We start from the raw sequence: 24,851 nt of genomic DNA on the forward strand, positions 1-24,851 counted from the left end.
TTAAAAAGTTATATAGTAATTTGTAATTTTAAAGTTAAATAAATAGAAATTAATTATAAGTGTTGATATTTATATTAATTAATAAAAGATATTTTACACATTTTACTATTAAATTAATAACTAAAAAAAAAGTGACCTATATTTTTTGGATAGATTAAAATGAAAAAAATAGTCTATCAAAATTAAGGAAATATATATATAATCAGAATTCAACCAGTGGTTGTCTTTGAACAAATTTAAAGAGGAAAAGGAAAAAAAAATCAAAGCATATAGATATTCAATTCTGAAAAGCATCCGGAATCCGAATAACCGAAAGAAAAATATTACATAGGTAAAAGAATCTCGGGCAGATAAGGTGAATAAGGAGTATGTGATAAATCAATACCCCTTCCATAAAAAATAGATAATTTTCAATTTATATAGGAATTAAAAAATTTAGTATTTTCCTATTAATACCATTATTTTTAACTATTTTCTTATTAATATACTTAGATAGATCTTTTCATGCATATACAATAATCTAAAATCAATGCTTTTTGAGATTTAAATAAAAAAGTTTATATTAGAATTGATTATAATTTTAAAATCATATAAATAGAAATTGATTATAGATATTGATATTTATATCAATTAAAAAAGATATTTTAGACATTTAATTAATAATTAAAAAAGAAAGTGGGTTACACATTTTAACAGATTGAAAAGGAAAAAATGACCTATCAATATTGGTCGGAACGATATATAGATATGGATAAGATTGTCTTTGAACAGACTTAAAGAGGAAAAATAGAAAATCAAACCATATCAATATTCAATTCCGAAGAGCATCCAGAACCTGAATAACCAAAAGAAAAAATATTACATAGGTAGAAGAATCTCCTAAATAAGAGTGGAAGATAAGGTGAATAAAGAGTATGTGATAAACCAACATACAGATGGCAAGTTTATTTTATCTCTTGTTTCTCAGTTCATGTCTTTTTATCACAAGCAGCAGATCACAAAGTCATCTGATCCCATCACCCAACAACCGTTCTGCTGCCTTATTCATCTTCGGTGATTCACTGTTCGATGCCGGAAACAATAACTACCTTAAAAATGCAGCAGGCCGTGCAAATTTCTTCCCCTACGGGGAAACATTCTTTAAGTATCCGACAGGAAGGTTCTCTGATGGTCGAATAATTCCAGATTTTATTGGTTAGTTATCCTGCAATTCTTTGCTTCTATCATTTTACATCATCTTTTAGCTAGTACTGAATTACCAGAGAAAGTACATATAATAATGATAATAATTCTTCCGCAAATTTGCCCCAGCTGAGTATTTGGAACTTCCATTGATTCCGCCTTATCTTCAGCCCGGAAACCATCAGTTCACAAATGGAGTAAATTTTGCATCAGGGGGAGCTGGTGCTCTTGTTGGTACTTACCAAGGAATGGTAAATGACCTGACTCCTTAATTAGGCTTCTTATATGCATTTCTCTTGGCGGTAGCGAATTAAGAATCTTGAGGAGCTATAATTAAAATTTGATGCTTCCCTGCTGCATGCTGTCTAATGCTTTCCACTATTGAGCATTTTATGAGTGAACATGGGTTCCACTCTTGGACTTCGTTTCTTTGGTAGGTGATAGACCTCAATAGTCAGCTCAGTTACTTCAAGAATTTAGAAAAGCAGCTAAAGCAGAAACTAGGCAGTACAAAGACCAAGGCATTATATTCCAAAGCCATTTATATATTCAGCATTGGCAGCAATGATTACGCAGAACCTTTCCTCACAACTCCATTATACTTCAGCACTACACCAGAAAACAGTACGTTGGGATGGTTATTGGTAACCTGACCACTTTAATCAAAGTAATTACATGCTTAGTTCCCTTCTTCCTCTACTCTGTTTTGCCTCCCCGATTTGATCTTATATCTTAATTATGATTTGCAATTACATGTATCAGGAAGTATATAAGATTGGCGGAAGAAAATTTGGAATTTTGAGCTTGCAGGACTTGGGTTTTCTACCTTCATTGAGAGCACTTGAACATACAAATACCTTAATTGGCTTCAGGGAACAAGTTTTAGTTCTAGTAAAATTACACAATAAGGCACTTGCTAAGGTGCTTAGGGAGCTAAAGAAGCAGCTAAAAGGATTTAAGTATTCAAATTTTGATGTCTATAGTTCAGCGAGTGAAAGAGTTAACAACCCTTCAAAGTATGGTAAGTGAGACTAGGATTTTCCAAATTTTGGGACACCATTAACAGACCATGATATTTATTCTAATTTACATGCTTGCATTGCATCTTGAAAGGTTTCAAGGAAGGGAAAGCGGCCTGCTGTGGCTTTGGACCATATAGAGGAGCGGGAGGATGTGGTGGGATGGGAGCGATAAAAGAGTATGAATTATGTGATAATCCAAGTGAATATTTGTTCTTTGATGGTGGTCATCCAACAGAGAAGTTCAATAATCAACTTGCTGAGCTCATGTGGAGTGGAAATCCTAAGATCATAAGTCCTTACAATATTAAAACACTAGTCGATGCATAGGAAGAAATTCATAATTAACTAAGGCTTTTGGTGACCAAATAGTTATCTTTGTGGAGCTTTTCTGTTCAATGTATATGAAGCTTCTCAAGATTTTATGATTATGAATTTCTTTCTTGGCTATGCCTATTGTATGCAGCTAAACAAATAAGTGTAGGGAAAATTCAGGTTTCTGTTACCCTCACTTCACATGATTTGCATCTGTAAAATTAAGTACTTGTAAGGACTCATTTGTTCTGTCATTGAGACAGAAAAATTGCCATCTTGTATTTGTTGCTTAAATAGATCAATTAAGACGATTCTAAGATGAAAGGGGTAAAAGAAGGCAGAAAGAGCTTACACATGCCAGCGATATCATTCAAATAATATCCTTTTAAATCCTCATAATCTTTATAAAATGTCTTTTTGATTCTTCTAAAAGTTTTTAACATTTCAAGATTTGAGTACAATATCTTTTTAGCCCCTATAAATATATTTTTCTTACATTTAATAGAATATCATTTTATCCTTGTTTTTTGAAGAGTATATTAATTTAGATGTATAAATAATATGTGTTTATAATGAAACTGAGACGGACACCTCACGTAACAAATTTATTAGTAATTTTTAGATTAATATGTAGAAAGTATAAAATATTACATCATCAATATTGTCATTATCATCATTATCATAAATTATCATATATTTGTTCTTATCATATAATATTTGAAATATATTGTAAGATAATATATTTATTGTATATATAAGAATTTTTACTATGTATTCTACATTCTCATAAAAATTCAAAAATGAATAGTAAAATAACTAGTAATGTATATATAGGATAAGGATCAAGTTAATTATAAACCTGAATTATCCAACTTTCTACATTTTAAAAAAACATTTTATTTTTCCCCTCAACTTGGAGTCAATGGCCAATTTAGTCAAATTTTAATTTTTTAGCTGGTTTCACCCACTAACTTGGCAAAAACGGCCAATTATAACCAAATTCCCACAAAATTAAGAAATTGAATTCCATTCATCATGCGAATGAAGGACCTAATGAATAAGTAAAGTTTATTTTGAGCCTTAAACTTTATATTATGTATTAAATTTAATAAAATAATTTGTATGATAAATTTTTTTTATTTTAATATAATCTAATAATATTATCTAACAAAAGATAATTAAATTTTTTATTTTTAATAAAAAATTTAAATTAAATAATAAATTTAAACTCATGCAAATTTAAATTTTTACTAAAATTAGAAAAAATTTAGTTTTAAAAAATAATTAATCTTGATTTCTAATAATTTCAGTATAATTTAGTCAAATGGATAAGAAAATTAGTAATTAATTACTGTTATTTAATTTAAATTATTTACTAACTTCATCTTAATTGAGTTTGACATTTAAGGTAAAGTTTTAAGTATTAAATTGAATATTACTTATTTATTAGGTCCTTTAATTAAATTTTTATTTGTTTTTCATGATGCGTGGAATTCAATCTCTTAATTTTGGAGAATTTGGACTGAATTGGCCGTTTTCGCCAAATTGTAGGTGAAATTCCAAAAATTTATATTCCAAGTAAATTGGCCATTGACTCCAAATTGAAGAGGCAAATTGACCTTTAAATCTTTTAGAAAATATAAATTTCAAAAGGTCAAAAAGATACTTTATAATATTTATCAAATACAAAGGCCTAATTGCAAAAATAATTGCGAACTTTAGCGCTCTTGGTGAATTTAACATAGTTTTTTGATTTTGGCAATTTCAACACGAATTTTAAAATTTTTTACAATTCAAAACACCGATTAAAAAATCTGACATAATTTTATTAACATCATGTCGGACTTGGCTGAACTACTCTATGTAGATGTTATGACAAAAATTTCACTTTTGCTTAATTACAAAAAAAATCACGAACTTTTTCTTTTTAATTTTATCATATGACTTTTAAATTTTAAAAAACAATACACAAATATTTATCTCAATTAAAATTAGTAAATAGAAAATTTAATTACAATAGAAGAATTAAAATTAAAATCTTTAGTAATTGAACATACAATTTAATTCCAATAAGAAAGTTGTGCATTTAATTAAAATAAAGTACAAATAAATAAATAAAAAGGATAAAATTGTGATAATTTTTTATAATTTTTAAATTACTAAAATTGTAAAAACAAATCATAAATGTGATTTTAATATTAATATTAATTAATTTTAAATTATAATGCATGAGTAGGTTCTAAAATATTTTTTTATGATTTTTAATAATCAATATTTATGTGAAGATTTTGCATGACCAATACTTAATTGCTATATATAATTTAATTTTTTTTCTCTTTATAAGATATGAGTAAATACTTGTTATAAATTTATCTCAATCTTATTCAAAAATAAGGTTAATGATCGTTACTTATTAGTGTTAATAAGGTATGAATTTTTTTAGATGAGTTCCTATGGGGTTTCACACTTTGTCTAATTAAATACATAACTTTTTTATTGCAATTAAATTTTATATTAACTACTAAATATTTTATTTTTATTTTTCTATTATTTTAATTAAACTTATTAGTTACTTATTCTAATTGAATCAAATTTTAAATATTAAATGTTTAAATTTATATACTAATTTTTTAATATTAAAAAACCGTAATAAAATTATAAAAATAAATAAATTAAAGTTTGTGATTTGATTTGTAATTAGATTCTTGACGTGGCGTCTACGTGGAATAGCTGGACCAATTTTGGCTCCATGTCAACAAGATTATACTGAATTTTCAATCAATTTTTTGAATTGTAAAAAATTATAAAATTCATACTAAAATTGTCAAAATTAGAAAGCCATATTAAATTCGCAAAAAGTACTAAAAGTCATTATTACTTTTGCAATTAGTCCAAATACAAAAAAAAACTATAGGAGTAATTAATATTTTATAAAAAATATAATTTAAAAATAGAAGAAAAGTTATTTTACAAATATTAGGATGATTTAAAAGATTATTTAAAATTAAAAAAAATGACATAGAACTACAATTTCTAGAATTTTTAATAGATATACATTATATGTGTGGCATATAATTAAATAAATATTTATATACAAATAGAGGTGTATGATAGATAAATCATATAAGATGCTACTTGATTACTTTATACAAATATAGATGTCTAATGATTACTCCCAATATCATTTATTTTTTTATCATAATCGAATTTTCGAAAGATTATAACTCATCTATTTATTGATTTCTCGCTATAAAATAACTTATCATAGCAAAAGTAAATTGTCACGTGAGTTTTATTTTTACACTACTCTAGAGTATTCTGAAAAATTCCACACTACTTTAATATTCTCGACAAAAAATTTTGAATTTGAGCTCCACCGCGTGACAAAATGGAAACTCTTGCTAGAGAGAATCTTTATACTCACTGCACTTTTCAACAGTATAAGAAAATCAATTAAGCATGTAGCAGGTAAAGTAAAATCAAGAACTTGCAGATTAATTGAAGCATCTCAAAAATGTTAGAAACAGCTGTCCATTCACTGATGTTACCATCCATCAATTCTGAAGATAATAACTGCACAATCATCCACAGGAACCTTCACGAGTCTAGAGTTAGACCAGTATTGTTAGGAAAAAGACAAGCATAGCTAGAAGCACATTATTTGAATATACAAGGAAAAATCAAAATTCTATAGCTAGGAAGCTTTTGAATATAGTAAGTGCAATCCTGCTCATCTTGGTCACATGTGTCAAACTATTAATACATTTTGAGTATAGGATTTTATAATTATGGCATTTATTGTGATGTAATGACTGGAAGCTATCGTCATATATAAATCAACTTGCTTCTACCTCATAAATTCTCTAATTTGAGAATATCAAATTTGATTCCTTTTGATGATTAAGTCCTTAAGAACTAAAAAAATATAATATAATATATAAAGAATTCTGAGTTTATTTCGCACCTCTTGAACTTATACTTTCATGCTTTAATATAAATTTTATTGGTTTTGGACTATCCTGGCTTACTGGACACAACTTTCAGTTCTAATTAGACTGTTATTTCCTGTTCTTGACATAATATTTACTTCCAGTAAACCTTGTATTCATTCCGATATTAATTAATCCTACGATTTTGGAATCTTTCTTATTCTACTTGAATTCTTGTAATTAATTATAATAAAACACAACTTTATTTAGTTATTCAGTAGTGAGTGCTCGATTATCACTGTTTATCACCACCAAAAACTAAAATTGGATGGATCGGTCAGTTTCTAATGGGCTAGCTAGGTTAATTGTTTCGATGGTTACAGATAAAGAACAAAAGAAAAGGAACAATAGCACCGAAAGCTTGTGAAATAGTCCTGATCGAGTGTTGACAAGAATAGGTAAATGATAAATGTAATCCATCCAATGTGGTAAAAATGAAATGCAATTGAGAATGAAAACGCCCTTTAGACAAAATAATTTATTCCTTTCAATTTGAGGTTTTAAGAATAGAAGGAGCAGACAATGTGGTTGGGGATGAGGTAAATAAGCAGTTCTAGTAGTCAATAACAGTAGGAAGGAAATGAGAATTAGTCATGTGTTTCTATTAGACATCTCATATCACTGAAAAGAATAAGAGATATAAATAATTTGTGAGGATTAAGGTCCAACTAAATCAAGATGCTAGTTCTAATTAATTTAGTATTGGTTGGATATAAATCTAATTCTATTTATTGGGGCCTACACTTTTTTTATTTATTTAAATCCTACCTTAATTAATTGATAAATCTTTTTTTTTTTGAAATGTGACGAACTTTATGTATATGATGACATGTAAGGCAATTAGGATTTGCTAAATACATATATATGTCTTTTAACTTGTATCGATTAGTCAGTTTAATATTTAATATTTTATTTAACCTAACAAACATTCAAGTTTTACTGCTTTTAATATCTAAACATCTTTAACTTTCAATTTAACTTAATATATGCTTGAAGTTTATGCTTTTAGCAATATTTAAATAACTTTATGTAATACATGTAGACGTATTGAATAAATACATATGTTAAAAAGTAATAATAAAATATCATAAAAAAAATAAATTCAGATGTCTATTAGGTTATATCATAAGTTAGAGTATTAAACTAATTAAATGACTAAAATTTAGAGGCATATATATGCATTTAGCCTTTGGAAATAAAATAATTAGTTTCATAACGAATAATGGAAATAGATGAAAGAATCTGATATTGAAAAATTGACATTTTTAGCTTATACTAAGCTACTGCCGTGTTGGCAATCTAAGCTGGCTTGTTACTTATTAGAGAAACAAAGCTGGAAGACTCTGATTCTGAAAGATTGACATTTGCAATTTATACTATACCTTGTACCAAAACAAAGTTTGTTTCAAATGACCCACTTTCTTAATAAGGTATTTCAATTATATCACTTGAAAAGATCAAGTGGTTGGCGTCCCTTTCATCATTTGTTATTATGTTGAAGGATTTAACCCAGGCGGCAAAGCTAACTCCAGCATTTTTAACTTTGATTTCTTCATGCATATTTTACATGAAATTAGAAAGAAAAAAAATACCCTTTTGCTTTTTTTCTTTTGGGTCACTTACAAATTTTGAAGGAAACGACTATGCTAAGAGCGCTTATAAATAATGCGTAGAAATTGTGAATTATATTGAATGATGTGAAATTAAGTACGAGACATTAAGGTTAAAACATGGTGATTTTAAGGTCCCATTTCTATCTTTTGGTTTTCTTTGCAAGTCTTCTCATTTCAACTTGCAGCCAAGGCCATCTCTGTTATCCAGACAGCCATGTTGCCTTATTCATCTTTGGAGATTCGCTTTTTGATGCTGGCAATAATAATTACCTCAAAGATCCTGTTGGCCGAGCAAATTTCTGGCCGTACGGCAAAACATTCTTTAAGCATCCTACAGGGAGGTGCTGTGATGGTCGAATAATTCCAGACTTTATTGGTAACGAAACCTTATAATTAATGCCCTTTGTTTTTACCCCTTTCCCTTCTATTTGATTAACTCTTACAAAATTTGCAAGTATTGGAATTTAAAGATATTTAATGGGTTCCTTACAAATTGTGTTGTAGCTGAGTATCTGAAGTTGCCCTTTATTCGGCCATATCTTGAGCCTGGGAATCATCAATTTACAGATGGAGTGAATTTTGCATCAGGAGGAGCTGGCGTTCTGCTTGAAACTCATCAAGGAAAGGTATATAATCTTTCTCCTTAATTAGGCATCTTATTCACAAGTTAAAATATGACAAAGTTTTGTATTTCTTTCAATGTTGTTCTCCAATTGGACTTTGCATTCTTCTGAACATCTCTGTGCTTGCATTTCTTTTTCTTTTTCTTTCTAGTAGACAATAGACCTCAAAACTCAGCTAAGTTATTTCAAGCACGTGAAGAAGCAGCTAAAGCAGAAAGTTGGTGATACAGAAACCAAAAGACTGTTGTCGACCGCCCTTTACTTAATCAGCATTGGAACCAACGACTACTTATCACCTATTACCGCAAATTCAAGTTTGTTTCATCTCTACTCCAAACAAGAATATGTTGGGATGGTTATCGGCAACCTGACAACTGTGCTTCAAGTAATGGCCTGTAATTTAGGCTTTCTTACATTTTTCTTCTGTAATTCCCTCTCTTTTCTTGTCCTCTCTGAAGCTGATAATGACTGATTTGGTTTGGCAGGAAATATATAAAACTGGTGGAAGGAAATTTGGATTTCTAAGCTTGGGAGCAGTAGATTGTCTACCAGGCATTAGAGCATTAAACATGAAAAACTCAGGTGGCTGTATGAAACAAGTTACAGATCTAATTAAACTACATAATAAAGAACTTTCTGTAGTTCTGAAACAGCTAGAGTCTCAGCTACAGGGATTTAAGTATTCTAATTTTGATTTCTACAAATCGTTTAGTGAAAGAATTAACAATCCAATTAAATATGGTAAGTCACTTTATCTTATTCTCAAAGTTTCACTATCTAATTAGGGCAAAAATCATGGTCTTCATTCTAAAGTTATATGTTTCAGGATTCAAGGAAGCGAAATCAGCATGTTGTGGCACAGGTGCATTCAGAGGAATGGGAAAATGTGGAGGGACGGAAGAAAGAACAGTGTACGAATTGTGTGATAATCCTGATGAATATTTGTTCTTTGATTCTCATCCTTCGGAGAAGGCGAACTATCAATTTGCAAAGCTGCTGTGGAGTGGAAGTACTATGGTTACAAGGCCTTGCAATCTTAAAGAAATATTGAAATTTACAGATGCAGGGGAAATAGAGTTTTAGGTTGATGGGTGATCCTCTTTGTGAAGAGTTTTGACTATGATATAAGAATAAAACTGCATCACATGTTGCTAGTTAAAATCTCAATTCTACATTCAGATTTTTATGTGTCTAGTATGCGATTAATTGTTTAGAAGAGCGAGAGGCTGATTAACTTAAATAATTACTATGGATGCAATAAATATAAAATGTGCCATCATTTGACTTCTAACTTAGACAATTGCATAGGTAATAAAGAAACCTAAATCACCTTGGATTCTTAGCTGATACAGTTTTGTCAAATCAACACGCATAGCTAATTAATGAACTACATATTAAACTAATAATGAGCTAAAGATTAAGCTAATAATGAGCCAAGGATGTAAAATTGAGCCATGAATATGCAAATATGAGCTATGAACATGTAATAAATGAGTTTAAGGAATAAAGCTAAGAGCTAAATTAATGTAAGCTAAGAATGATGATATGAAATGTAAGATAAGGAATTAAATTGCAAAAAATATGACACTAAAACAATAACTAAAAAGCTTCAAGAATTTATTTGCATAAAGTAATCAACTTACAAATGTAATTGAATACTCATAAACACTTAAACATTTTGATCGTACTGTAAACTAAAGCTGAAAATTGCTTGATTATACTAAGGATTATTTTCCTAATCTAAGGATTTTTGTTATAATCTAAGGATAAAAGATAAATTTTGTAGATTTTGAGTCCGTTTTCATTTTGTATTTGATTGTTTGGGGTTTGCTTACTATAGGGTTCTTTCCTATTTATAGACTTCCATGGCTTGAAAGATGCTCTAGCATATTCTTTATCCTTGGTTTGGTCATATTGTTGTTTTTTTTTTTATATTTTGCATATGTTGATGATGATGTAACTTCCTTACTTACTTTTTTACTCTTTTTAACTTCATGTTCTCTTTTCACTCCACTTCTTACTTCTATTCAACTTTTTTGTTCAAATATTATAAATATATTTTTCCTTTTTTGGATATGTTTCACTTCCAACCATTTTGTTGGCTAACACTTGTATTCTTTCGTACTTATGTCACAAGAACGTGCTTTAAGCTTCTAGAAAACTCTAGAACTAACTTTCACCTTATTATTTTCTTATTTTTCACATGGTAATAATCTTTAAAGATTATCAAATAAAACCCTCATCAGTAGGCCAATGATTTACTCAGGTCAGAAATTCAGATATGGGTCAAAATCCATTAGCTTCAGGATTTGGATCAACATTAAATGAGTTTTTTCTATTAAGCTTATACTAGTGCTAAATTTGAATATAAATAATTACCCTTCATATAAAATAAGATTGAAAACTTTATCTATATGGATAGATCCTCCAAAAATATCTTTAGCCTCTATTATGAATAACTTAGGCAAAAAATAATAGAGAAAGAAGTAGTTAATGATGGAATAATGTAATATCTAGAAAAAAAATTAATTTTTAAATTTCAAATATCCTATGAAATATTCTATAAAAAAGTAATTCTAAAACCATCTAATTTTCTTCAAAATATTGAAAGAAAAAATTTTATTCTAATAAAAAAAATCCAATTAAAATAAAAAATTCCTCTATTTTTTAACCAAACACTCCTTATATCTCCTACAAATTAATTTTTATTCAAACTCTCTAAAGAATATATCCTATTTTAATTAGAATTTATTTAAGAAAACAAATCTAATTAAAATAATGATAAAACCCCTTATTTATTTTCTCCCACCAAACACCCCCTTCTCAAATCTTATACTTACGATGATTTTTTCATATTTACAGCTTTGCCACCTTACAAATTTCTTCCTCTCATCATATTTATAAATCTGCCATTTTCTTCTTTTTTGTTTTCTCTTCTTTTCTTAGCAACCAAACACCACTAAAACTCTTCTCTACATCGGCTGCCACCTCATCTCCGACCACCACAGTGCCGCCGGCCACCACCAACGCCGACCAACCATCATCGCCGGCAGTCCAAAAGATCAGCCCCTCCATTGATAATCTTTTGTGCAATTTTCTTGAAGAAAATAGGTATTTTATAAAAAGAAATTCTTTGATTTAAATTTTTATTTTCTTGTATATAAATTTGATGTATTTGATGATAAATATGTGATGAACTTGGTTGATTTTATAGAAATATTTAATTTTAACTTATTTATATTTAGCAATTTATATAATTTTAGCTAAAATAGAGATTTAGGCCAAAATTAAATCACTAAAAATAATTAAAATTGCTGTTATGATGACGGATAAGTGATGCGTTTGTGAAATTTGTGAAATTTTGGAAATAATGGTGAATTGATTTTAATTATTTACTATTTTTGGCAACTTTTGATTTTTAGCTTAGAAGTAAGAATTAGGCCAAAATAAAATAATAAAATAATCAAAATTAACTCAGGAGTTGGTTATTTTGGGATTTCTGAAAATTTTAGAACTTTTTGGAATTTTAGGTGAATCAATTCTAATTAACTTATTATTTCTAGCAATTAATTGTATTTAGCCTAAAAATAGAAATTTAGCCGAAATAAAATTACTAAAAATAATAAAATAATTAAAATCAATATGGAAAATGCTTTTCTTGTAGTTCTTGGGTTTCTTGAGGCTTGGCTGATAGCTTTTAGATACTGTCTAATTTTAACGCTAATATGACAACAAATAAAAAATTAAACAAGAATTTAATTTTAAAATTTTCCAATCATGAAATTAGATTGAATTAGGTAGAATATGAAATGTAAATGGCTAGACTTGATGATTTTGTTGTTTAGAAATGGTTGAAATCAATATCTAACACTTAGAGTTTCAGCCTGAAATTTACTAAGTGATTTTGGCATGTGCTGAAATATTAATTAGAAATGGATTTTGATGAGAATGGTTAAGGAATGGTTCTATAGAATGATTTTTGGTTCAAAAAGTGTCTATGGATGTGCTTGTAGTTGTTAAATTGACTTATTATGCTGGATACTAAAATTTTGGTCAGAACTAACAGTAGGTATGAAATGTGTGTAGAATATGAAAATAGGTATGAAATGTGTTTAGAAAATGTATGGAATGAGTGTTTCTTGGCATGAGTAATATTTTACACTTAAAGAATTATAATTAGTTAATTTATTTCGGCAAGTAGTGATATGTCTAAAATTTCTTAATTGAAAATGAGACTTTAAGAATGTCTAAAATATGAATGACAGACAAGAACTTTGGCAAATTTATATGTACGGAATGAAAATGCCAAAATTAGAAATGGCACCAGACTTTCCTTTCATTGATAAGGCATGTTATCTCAAGCTCCGATCGAGATTTCTTTATGTTTCTGCTCTAGATTCTTTAGGCGCCAGTACTATAAATATGGTAATTCCTTGTTTCTTTCGACTTAATATTTCTATACTACACTTCTTCTTGTCTTGATGTCTTAAAACTCTTCTTTACAAGATAATCCTGGCTTTCATTCCTGAAGCATCAATGTTACTGCCACCACTATCACTACAAGCACTTCTCCTACCGTTTCTATTGCCACATCTTTATATCCTCAAGTAGTATTTTCTACTTTTATGCCTTTGAAATTGTTCTTGAAAGCCAATGACTTATCCATAAATTTCTTTATTTGATCTTGTTTCCTTCTCATTCCTTGTGATTGATCCACTATTGTTTCTTCCCAACCTCTCTACCGAGGAGCTCTTACTAGGTTAGGAATAGAATGCCTAGCAGAACTTATAGAAAATTGGTCCTTAGGCCAACCTTCCTTCATGGATCACAAATAGTTAACTTAGGATACTAAATCTAGTCGTTGAATCGGTCTGCTTAGGATGCCAAATCTAGTGATAGAATCGACATATCACTCCTTCAATACCAAATCATAGCTATTAGTAACTTAATTTCGTGGCCAGGTATCGACCTTCGATCTTAATCTTACTCCTTCCTTTGATCCTCGCTTATAAATCAAATAGGCTCAAAATCCACACTATAGTGATAGACTTTCCTTTCATGATGATTTAAACCCATCCTTTTTATAGTAAGATATATTAATTGACAGTAATGTTAATACTAAAGAAAATACATAGTAAAAACTTACAATCAATTTCGATCTCAATGTGTGGGCTCTCCAAACTTTATTACCTCCTCGTTGAGTACAAAAATTGAATCTTCCATGGAAATAGATTCTTTTGTTGAATTCTCTTATGACATAATTTTCAAAGGCTTGTGAATTCTCACCTTCTTAAGATCACTAAGACTAGCAAATTGATTAGTGAATCCTTAACAAAAATATTTATCTTTTATTGGGGTTTACTCACTAGAGGATTTTTGCCTATTTATATACTTACATGGCTTGAGAGATGCTTTGGCATATTCTTCATCCTTAGCTTGGTCCTCAATTAACTCTCCACCTTGAGAGTATGTACTATTGCTTTTCGTATTCCGTACATATTGATAAGGAAGTATCTCTACTTACTTCCTTACTCTTCTCAACTTCTTGTCCTCATTTCATTCCACTTCCTACTTCTACTCAATTTCCTTGTTCACACATTATAAACGTGTTTTTTCTTTATTGAATATGCTTTATTTCCACATCATCTCTTCACTGGTTGAAACTTATATTCCTTCTTGCTCACTCACAAAAACTTTAACTGACTTTCACTTTCATGCTTTCTCATTTTTCACATATCAATAATCCTTTAGGATTATCAAATCAACTTTTGGCCGGTGGACATATGATTCACTCATGGGTTAGAAATCTAGATATAGGCCAAAACTTATGGGCTTCAAGATTTGAATGAAAAATAAATGAACTTTCTCTATAGACCTGGCCAAATTTACTAGAATTAAGCAAATGTTGAATTTGGGTGTATGATATAAGCATTTATATGAATCTTATCATACTTTTGTTTGAACAATTAGGCATACAATTTTACCACGCACATGCATCCAACATCTTGATGCCCGTTCTATAAATTATGAAACCATATGGCAAATAGGTTGCTCTTTTGGGCTATTGAGTCTCGAAATGAGTAATATAAATTAAAAAAGGTCTGGTCTTTGTTTTCAAACTAATGGCAACATCACCATGTATTGAAAACTGAGAGTTTAATGATTTCGTTAATTTCATATTTTAAATTTTAATTTTAAATTTAATTTAATCACAAAAACATTTAAATTTTATATATTTAATTTTCAATTTAACCTAAAGAATATATGAACTCTGTTTTCTATTATATTTAAACAAGTATTACATGAAGTCACATATAAAAAAATATTTAAATACCATAAAAATAAATTGAAGTGTTTATCATAAAATTATTTACTGTTGCTATCTAGAATATCTTTTTTAATACCTATGTTAACAGACTTCTCAAAAAGTGAATCACCCCCATCTAACACGTCACAGTCACTATCAATTAGTTCTTCATGGGGTGATTCATCTTTTAAGAAGTACATTGACATAAATATGGAGAGAAATATTTTAAATAGCAATAGTAATGGCAAAATAATTTTAAATGAGAGTGTTGAGCAAAATGAGGGACATAATAAATATGAAGAAAATTATGTGAATCGGAAAGTAAAAATCAGGTACCTAATTTTAATGCTGATGAGAACATGAAATAAATTGAAACCCAAACTAAAATGACCATTATACAACTCAAATTAAAATTAAGTGATCACAATATAATTCAAATTAAAAATTAAGTGACTTTTATAAAATAAATTGAAATTAAATGATAAAATTGAAACTAAGTATATAATTAGATGACCATTAATATATTATTTCTACGTCCTTTAAGCAAAGAAAAATAAATATAAATATCCTAATTTCTTATCAAATCATTATTTAGAAATTAATTTTGACGAGTGTAACTTTTCCTTTTTCTTATTAATGGCGTTTAGATAAAAAAAAAAAAAAACAAAAAGCAGTTAATGACAAAACAATTTCACTAACTATTTTTTATATAGCGATTGTTGCCTACTGCTGACCACTAGAATTAATACTCAGCTCATATATATATAAAAGGCTTAAATTTTTTTTAACATATATGCTTAATTTTTGATATATAAAATTTTTGTTTTAACATGTGTACTTATTTGTTTTGACATGTATACTTATTTTAGATATATGGAATTCAAAGTTGTATGTAACTTTATAGTTTTTTCTATTAATTTATAAATTAATAGATTGTATTTTTAATTAAATACTGACTCTAATTTAAAAAAATAATATATTAATTATATTTTAATATTATATTAACTAATAAATAGTTTTCTAATCAAACAATAATACTAATATAATTTTAAAAAATAGCATACTAATTATATGTTAATATTTTATTAACTAATAGATTAATTTTCTAATTATATAATAATTCTAATTCTAGAAAAGAACAATTTAAATTCTATTTTTAATATTATATTCAATAAAATATTAATTTCTAATTATATAATAAATTTCTAATTCTAAAAAATAGTAATATCAATTATATTAATAGTATTAATTTATACAATACTAAAATTAATTAATAAAAATTTTTAAAACAATTTTTATATCATTGCACTAATAATATTTTAAATTTTAAAAAAATTAAAAAAAACATTTAAGTGAATATGCTATTTTTTTAATACTATAAATTAATATTAAATATTAAAAAATTTATTAAATTAAATTTATAATAGTCAAAATAATAATAACGGTCGTACAACGTGCGAGTAAACAATTAGTTATCAATAGTCTTTATAAACCAAAACATTTTCTTTTTATTTATATATATGTAATAGCTGTACATCACATACATTATACAATAGAAGATTGTATTTATAAATTAAGTATAGTCTTTAACAACATTAATTCAACATTTAACAAGTTATTTGCTTATTAAATTATCTATTTGTACACGTCTTTATGCCATCACAAGGAAATGTAGGCGCATTATTCAAACCTAAACCAACATTATTTTTTCTTCTTATTACGAATGTAACTATGATACTTATTTATATAAATATCCACCTAAACACAGATGAGATTCAAAATGGTAATAGCAATGTCTAACTTGATAAGCTTGCGTTTTCCTGTCTTGATTCTTTTGCTCAGCCTTCTTGTAGCTAGCTCCAACGTGGATTATAGACTCTCTAACAAACTCCCTGCCCTATTCGTTTTTGGAGATTCGGTCTTTGATCCAGGAAACAATAACTTCCGCAATGTCACAATTGATTTCAAGGCAGATTTCTGGCCATTTGGTGAGACTTTCTTCAATTTATCTACCGGAAGATTCACTGATGGTCGTATCGTTCCTGATTTCTTATGTGAGTATTTTTCTCAAGTAATCAAGTTACCGATAGCTGCTCTCTCCTTTATATCAATTCTAGTGGAATTTGAACCTAACACTGCTTCATTCGAGACCTATATTTAGTACTCTTTTTTACCAAAATTAGTGGTATGTCTGTTGCAGCCATGTACCTTAACGTACCATTGTGGAAACCATATTTAGCGCCTGGCACGCAAAACCTCCTTCACGGAGCCAACTTTGCTGGCGGAGGTGCAGCTGCGCTTGATGAATATAGCTACTCTGGAACGGTAATTCTTTTTCTTTTAGTTTTCTTATAACGAGCCTTACTATTTTCATAAGGTAATGGAAGGAAAGGTTATTAAATTTTTAAAATTATGATATATACGAAATATCAGAAATACATTAATGGGTTTGAATCCATGCTATGTCAGAAATACTTTATCGAGGAATTAGGATTGTCAGAATTTGAATTTCTTATTCCTTCAGTGGAAATAGAATTTTCTCAGGGTTTGAATACCTAAATATCTAATTTCCTCTATTATGGACCAGACACTCAACTATTGAATGGAGTATTGGCTCCAATAACAAGCTTAGATTTTGGTTATATGACATATTTGTAGATTCCTGTAATGAAATCAATTAAACATTGATGTAGATCGTATATGCTTCATAATTTTCTCGGCCTTCCAGATTCCCTTCAGTGAGCAACTACGATTTTTTGAGGAGGTGGCTAGTTTCCTAAAGCAACAGCTGAGTGATGAGGAGGCAATGAAGATTCTGAAGGAAGCAGTTTATCTATCTAGCCTTGGGGGCATCGACTACTTGACATTTACTGGAACTTACCTTAATGCTACTGAAGCAGAAATAGAAGAATTCATAAATATGGTGGTCGGTAACATCACAGACGGAGTCAAGGTAAAATTATAAGCTACTCTTCTTATCACAACTTGAAGGTTAGTTTTAACTTCTATTTTTCTTTTTTCATCTTTTTGGTTTGACTGTTAGTTTTGATTTCTATATACAACAAGTTGTAACTATGATTTAACTCATCATAATAATATAAAATGGTTATTAAATTTTACAAGTTTTGGCTATAATATTTCAATTTATTTCATTTTAATTATAAAATCTTAATTTTAATTATAATTTAGTTATATTATAAATAAAAAATTAATACGTCACATTTTAAATTTTTAATTACTCTTTTCATGTTAACTATTAATATAGTCAATTTAGTGACTATTCTTTCTCTATCCCTTTAGTTGTATTGATTTTGTTGAGAATTTCTCACATATATAGATTTTATCTCTCACTTAATTCATAAACACATCCGATAAAAGTTAGCCACATCAATTAATGATACAATATCACCTGAGTAATTGATTTTAAGTACTTTTTTTTTCTAAATTAATATCAATAGCTGTGTGTATCCGTAGCGTGTATCATTATTGTTTATTGTGGCCCATTTTTAGTGGGTGCAGATGATATGATAAATAGTTATGATTTTTTTTAGTCAAATATATATTTATATGTTTAAATTTAATTATTTAGTCAGTTTAATATTCTAACTTTTAATGTAATTTAATAAAAAATTTATTTTATTTTTATAATATTTTAATACTTTTTGACATATAGTTTCATTTAACACCTACATGTATATTTTGCATAGGCAGTTAAATATTTTTTCAGAAAAATAAAAATTAAGTCTATATTATATTAAAAGCCTAACTACATTAAGAATCCAAACATTTGTGTTTTTTTACAAATTTGATCTATTTTTCAAATTTTTACTTAAATGGCTTAATTTAACTAATTGATTGAAATTATAGTCAAACTAAAATTTCAGTTAAAATTGGATATTACCCTTTTTAACCCTAGATACTAATCTCTTTTTACTTTAACAATATCATTTACTTTTTAAAAAAAAATGCATAAAAATTACGATAAAAGTGAGAAGAGAAAAGACTTCATTCTTCATTCTTTTTCTTAATTCATTATTTTACTTGTTATTCACTTTCTTGTTCATATGTAACTTCACTTTGGCAACTCATGTGTGATGTGTAAATATATATGACAGTGAATGTAAGTTGTTAATAATAACTAATAACATGTCACCCTATTTGACTAAAATCTTAATTCGGCTATAATTACAATCTATTAGATAAATCAGATCATTTAAATAAAAAATTAAAAGATTGACCATATTTGCAATAGGTCGTAAATATTTAGATTTTTAGTGTCATTAGGTTTAGATTAAATTGAAAATTACAGGTAATTTAAATTTTAATAAAAATTAGTTCTTAAGTATTTATTAGATTAAATTAAAAATTAAAATATTAAATAGACTAATCGATAGAAATTTAGAGACATAAATATGTATTTAGATATTTTATTTATAAGTAGTGCATAAATTGAAGTAATACTAAACAATATCATTTTGATTTTTCAATTACAGAAAATATACGCGATAGGGGGAAGGAAATTTGCATTTCAAAATGTAGGACCGTTGGGTTGCATGCCAATAGTAAGAAAGTTATTTGGGCTAACCAATGATTCGTGCTATGAGGATCTACTGTATATAGCAAGCCTGCACAATGATGCTCTTGCCAACGCCACAAAGGAGTTAGAGAGCCAATTGCCAGGGTTCAAGTACCTAATCTATGATTACTACAGTTTACTTCTTCAAAGGATTGAGAACCCATCAGACTATGGTACTTTCATTAATTAATCAACTATTTAGTTTGACAATGGGCTAGCATCCATTATTTGATCTTCCGAAAAAAAAAAATCACTATTATATTTTGATTATTACTTTGATATTTTGTGATTATATACATTGTGCAGGCTTCATAGAAGGTGTTAGTGCTTGTTGTGGCAATGGGACATATCTCGGATCTGGGTGTGGAATAGAGCCATATGAATTATGTAGTGACCCAAGTGAGTTTGTTTGGTTTGATGGTGGCCATCCTACTGAGCAAACCAATGCCCAGTTAGCCAGGCTGGTTTGGGAGGGAGGTCCGGATGCTTCGACGCCCTATAACTTGAAGCAATTATATGACCTTGAAGTTAGTGACGAGATTTCCTCATCAGAATGATTCGTCCATTGATTGATATATAATAAATATAATTGCTTAAAACTTAAATATCACATATTGCTAGAATAATATATGCTAATACTTTTTCTTTTTACATCTCATACATTTGATACATAAATAAAAAGATATTAATTAGAATTAGTAAATGTTGGTTGCAGATATCCTACCTACTTGTCTATTCGTTGGAGCTTAATTAAAAATGGATTAAGACTAAATAAATTATCCATTTTCTCTTATAAGTTAACAAAATTTATCGAATTTGGTATACATCATCTTCATATACTAAATCCAAACAATATTTGAAATATAATAAACTATTAAGAAGATAAAAGTTGATGTTGAAATACATACGTGACTTTTTGATTTTTTAATAATAGTCATTTCGTCATTTAAATTTTTGTTTGATGTTTATGGCCACACGAACCAATTTTTTTAGGTCATATAAATTTTATCTTGCTGTTATTAAGGACGCGTATAAGGAAAATACTCTAACATGGAATTAATTTGTATAAGTATTAAAAGAATACGACTGAATGCATACGTGGCCCTTAAACTTTTTGATAATAATTACTTGGCCACTTGAATTTTAGTTTTTTAGAATCCTAATCACCATACCTCTTTGTGCCATCGGCTTTCGTTTATATGAATTTAAATATAGTTGATTAAGATCATTGTTTGATGAAATTTCTTAAAGAAATACTGTAACTTGGAGAGTAGATATATTCAAAATAATAGTAAGATTTTATAAATATTATAAAAAAATATAAGTTTATAAAATTTGGGTTAGGATTTTAAAAAATAGTATTTTACTATCCTAGTTTATTTTTCAGTTCTTTTAACACGTGTCAGAGTGGTTGTTTTACATGCATTATTAAAAATAGCAACAGAAGATTATATGGTCCAAAAGAACTAGTTCATGTAGCTATAAGGACCGAACAAAAGCTTAAGTAGCCAAATAACTATTCTCAAAAAATTTAAAAGACCACATATGTATCTGTCTTAAATATTTATATCATACTAATTTACTTCTACTTATCTTTATTTGTATTAATACATATGTATAAATAAGACCGCAAAATATAATTTATGTAATCTAAAAGAACTAGTTTAAGTGGTTATAAAGACCAAACAAAAATTTAAATAGCCAAATGACTATTCTCAAAAAGTTTAAGAGATCAAATATGCATTCCGTCAAAATTGATTATTTCATTATGTATCGAATAGTGATTGATTTCTGTGATAAAGGAACGTACACCAGCACTGTTAGAGATATATAATTATTTTTACAGTCTCATCTAATTGCTTAAGTTTTAAAGTATCATTTTTTTGATATACAATGAGAATTTTTGCGATTGAAATTAGATTATTAAAAAATTTAAAGTTGGGTTTTTCTTTATTACAAAGAGGAAAGACTACAAACTACATGGCCACTTATCAGGGTAAGCCACTCCTGTCTCCTCGTCGAGAGAGGAGGATTGTCAAACTGATGGACTCCCATTTAATTGAAGAGAATCTACAAGATTTGCAAGGCAATCGGCGGCAGAATGCCAGTAAGATTTCTTTCTTGAACAAAAGTTCACTTTTTGATTTATTTCATCTATTCCATTCGTGATAAGCATGCTTGATCAAGACGTTAGGTGGAACGTTCTTTGACAGAAACTAGGCAAGTATTTTCCAACTATAACCGAGATTCAATCATGTTGATGAAAGTTAGGTAATTCACAACCCAATGAAAGCAACAAAATTGCGAACGTCCAAGTGGAAAACAAAAGTCACTAATATATGTATCTTGCAAAATGAAAACTAAATCATTTGAACAATTGGTAGCATTGACAAAGAAAGGACCCGAAGAAAGATAACTGATATTCAACTCATCTCATCTTCCAAATTGGCTGATCCCCTGAAGAGTGTTTTCTTAGAGGAACTGCAAAACGACAAGGGAAAAGAATTTAAAAGACAGATTCGAACTAATTGTATTCTACCTGTATTTCAAGAAGTTATGCTAGGTTGAAATTTTCACCGGAAAGTGGGAAAAAGATGACAAATGACTTTGATATTGTGAACTTTATATTTATGTTCAGACGGTGGAAGAACTATGAAATAAAAGAAACCAACATGTCAAACCTAACAAGCTTTCACTTGAGTTTCTTGTTTATCTTTGCTTGCCTTCTCATGGCAGGAAAGTCTCATGCTGACCATTCTAGGCAGGCTGCAACTAATGTTGTTATGTTTGTTTTTGGAGATTCACTGTTTGATCCAGGCAACAATAACGACCTCAATGTGAGCATTATTGATAAGGCAAATCGTTGGCCATATGGGGAATCCTTCTTCAATGTACCAACTGGGAGATTCTGTGATGGCCGTCTTATCCCTGACTTCATTGGTATAATTACTTGCATTTCCTTTATCACTTACCCTGACCAGTGATATAAATTACCAATTATTTTTAATTCTTTAATTTCCTAGAAATCTGCCAGCCGACTAAGTAAAAGTTCCATTGTTGGTTGCAGCTGAGTATGCAAACATACCCTTGTGGACACCTTATATGCAAACTGAAGGCAGTCAACAATTTATTAATGGAGCCAATTTTGCAGCTGGTGGATCTGGCGTTCTTTCTGAAACTGATCCAGGATCGGTACATCACCGTTCGTCGTGTTTTGGATTATTTATGACCAAGTAGGCCAATAGCAATTAATATCAAACATGCACACCCTTAACCATCCAACTATTTCAAATGATCACCCATATTATTGATACATACTTCAATTCTTTTAATAATAATAGACTTATGTTAATATATCAGTCGATTCCGTGAATAAGCAGAAACATACATATTTTCTTAAGTAGATAAATATTTTTTGTATTAATTCTAGTTGTTCCTCATTTAGACCAGGATGTTATACAAATTCATAAGAATTAAGTAGTTCAAGTAAGAAAGATGAGCTTACATGTTGCTGTGCTTCAAATTTCTTTCCCTAGCTTGACCTCAAAACACAAGTAAAATTCTTCAAGACAGTAGTTAATCAATTGAGGCAAGAGCTAGGCGCAGAAGAGGTAAAGAAGATGTTGACAGAAGCAGTCTACTTATCAAGCACTGGAGGAAATGACTATATTGGCTACACTGAAGACTACCCAAACGCTGCAGAATCAGAGCAAGAAGAATTTGTGAAAATGGTTGTTGGCAACTTAACAGGTGTGATCAAGGTATACAATTAATACTTATCTTTTCAAAATGTGAATAATATATGGATTCTATAATGTGGAAAATTATTTGATACCTCTCGTATATTGTTAGTCCAATTGCTTATAAATATTAACTAGAGAACAATATCTTACAAATTATCCAAGTAACAATTTATAGCATAGAGGGATTGGTTGATAAATTTTATTTTCCTTGTTTATGTCAGGAAATTTATGAAATGGGGGGACGGAAATTTGCTTTCCAGAATGTAGGACCTATTGGCTGCACCCCAATCTCAAAACAAATGAATGGACTCATCGGTGATGAGTGCGATGAAGAATCCTTAGAGCTGGCAAGACTACATAACAATGCTTTACTTGAAGCAATTGTATCGTTACAGAGCCAGTTACAAGGATTCAAATACTTAGTATTTGATTATTACACTTTGCTTTATAATATCACAAGAAACCCTTCAAAATATGGTACGTCGAGGCCATGCTTTCCCTCTATATACACATCTTCATTTGTACTTCAGTTACAGTACTGTTTATGGCCATTTCTCATATACATAATATTTTCGCCCTCAAATGTATTCTGTGCGTAGGTTTTCAAGTAGCGGATGTTGCGTGTTGTGGCAGTGGGACCAATAATGCAATAGATTGTGGAATACCACCTTATGAGTTATGTAGTAATGTAAGTGATTATGTGTTTTTTGATGGTGCCCATCCTTCAGAAAAGGTTAACGAAGAATTGGCCAAGCTACTATGGGACGGGGAACCACCATTTACAAAACCTAGTAACATGAAACACCTACTAAAGCTGGAGACTGAATCTCATCTATTGTCAGAAAATCACAGTTTACTCATTGATGAATAAATTTCTATTGGCTTGAGCTCATGGGGATATATATAAGTAAAACTGTACCTGGTAAATGAGAACAAGAAATATGTAAAAGTGGTGATTAACATGTGTAGAGTTATAGTTTATGATACTTCAATATACTTTTTTATTCTTTAAATATAAAATAGAGAGTTAATTTTGTTCTTTACATATGTAAAGTCAAACTTCACTCTCTATTCTATATCTAATAAATAAACTATAAGTCTCTATACATTTGATTGAGTTGATATTTATTATTCTTATTTTTCTATTAATAAAAAATTTTGAAAAAAGAAAAATAAATTAAGATTATTAATACTATGAAAATAAAAATAGAATAAGTATAGAATCTATTGAACTTAAATATAAAATTTTACTCTTTATATTTGAATATTCTTTAAGATATTCTTTATTATAGATTATATATTATTTAAAATAATGACATTATACTATTTAAAATAAAGAGTGTCATTAAGAATGTTCTAAAAATATAAAGCCACATGAATGCAGTGACTAGTGTGGGTGTGGAGACAATGGTAGAGCTAAAAGTTCAAGAAAAGAGGGGCTGAAAAGTTCCTTTTAGAAATAAGAATTATTAAAATAAATAAAT

At 28.7% G+C, this 24,851-nt stretch overlaps 2 protein-coding genes and 1 pseudogene across 3 annotated transcripts; all 3 read left to right on the top strand.

Moving 5' to 3' along the window:
• Positions 1 to 757: 757 nt before the first annotated feature.
• Positions 758 to 2,835, top strand: LOC8263580 (annotated as a pseudogene).
• A 5,279-nt stretch (positions 2,836 to 8,114) lies between these two features.
• On the top strand, positions 8,115 to 9,935 carry LOC8263574 (GDSL esterase/lipase 1). 2 transcript variants are annotated; one of them, XM_048378038.1, is made up of 5 exons: positions 8,115 to 8,494; positions 8,623 to 8,744; positions 8,896 to 9,126; positions 9,227 to 9,323; positions 9,568 to 9,935. In XM_048378038.1, the coding sequence occupies exons 1-5, from the start codon at positions 8,236 to 8,238 to the stop codon at positions 9,822 to 9,824; spliced, it is 966 nt and encodes a 321-aa protein (XP_048233995.1). In that variant the 5' UTR covers positions 8,115 to 8,235; the 3' UTR covers positions 9,825 to 9,935. The 2 variants fall into 2 exon arrangements, with proteins under 2 accessions (XP_048233995.1, XP_002533919.1); XM_002533873.3 differs by having other exon boundaries at positions 8,137 to 8,494; positions 9,227 to 9,482.
• A 1,642-nt stretch (positions 9,936 to 11,577) lies between these two features.
• Positions 11,578 to 24,475, top strand: LOC8263575 (GDSL esterase/lipase 1). The gene is made up of 11 exons (XM_048378341.1): positions 11,578 to 11,852; positions 16,891 to 17,102; positions 17,249 to 17,373; positions 17,777 to 18,001; positions 19,542 to 19,797; positions 19,931 to 20,180; positions 22,179 to 22,564; positions 22,692 to 22,816; positions 23,161 to 23,385; positions 23,589 to 23,844; positions 23,967 to 24,475. Exons 3-11 carry the CDS (start codon positions 17,251 to 17,253, stop codon positions 24,236 to 24,238), a joined length of 2,118 nt encoding a protein of 705 aa, XP_048234298.1. The 5' UTR covers positions 11,578 to 11,852; positions 16,891 to 17,102; positions 17,249 to 17,250; the 3' UTR covers positions 24,239 to 24,475.
• The last annotated feature ends 376 nt before the right edge of the window (positions 24,476 to 24,851 follow it).

This window comes from Ricinus communis, chromosome 8 (genome assembly GCF_019578655.1).
Source record: "Ricinus communis isolate WT05 ecotype wild-type chromosome 8, ASM1957865v1, whole genome shotgun sequence".
NCBI lineage: Eukaryota > Viridiplantae > Streptophyta > Magnoliopsida > Malpighiales > Euphorbiaceae > Ricinus > Ricinus communis.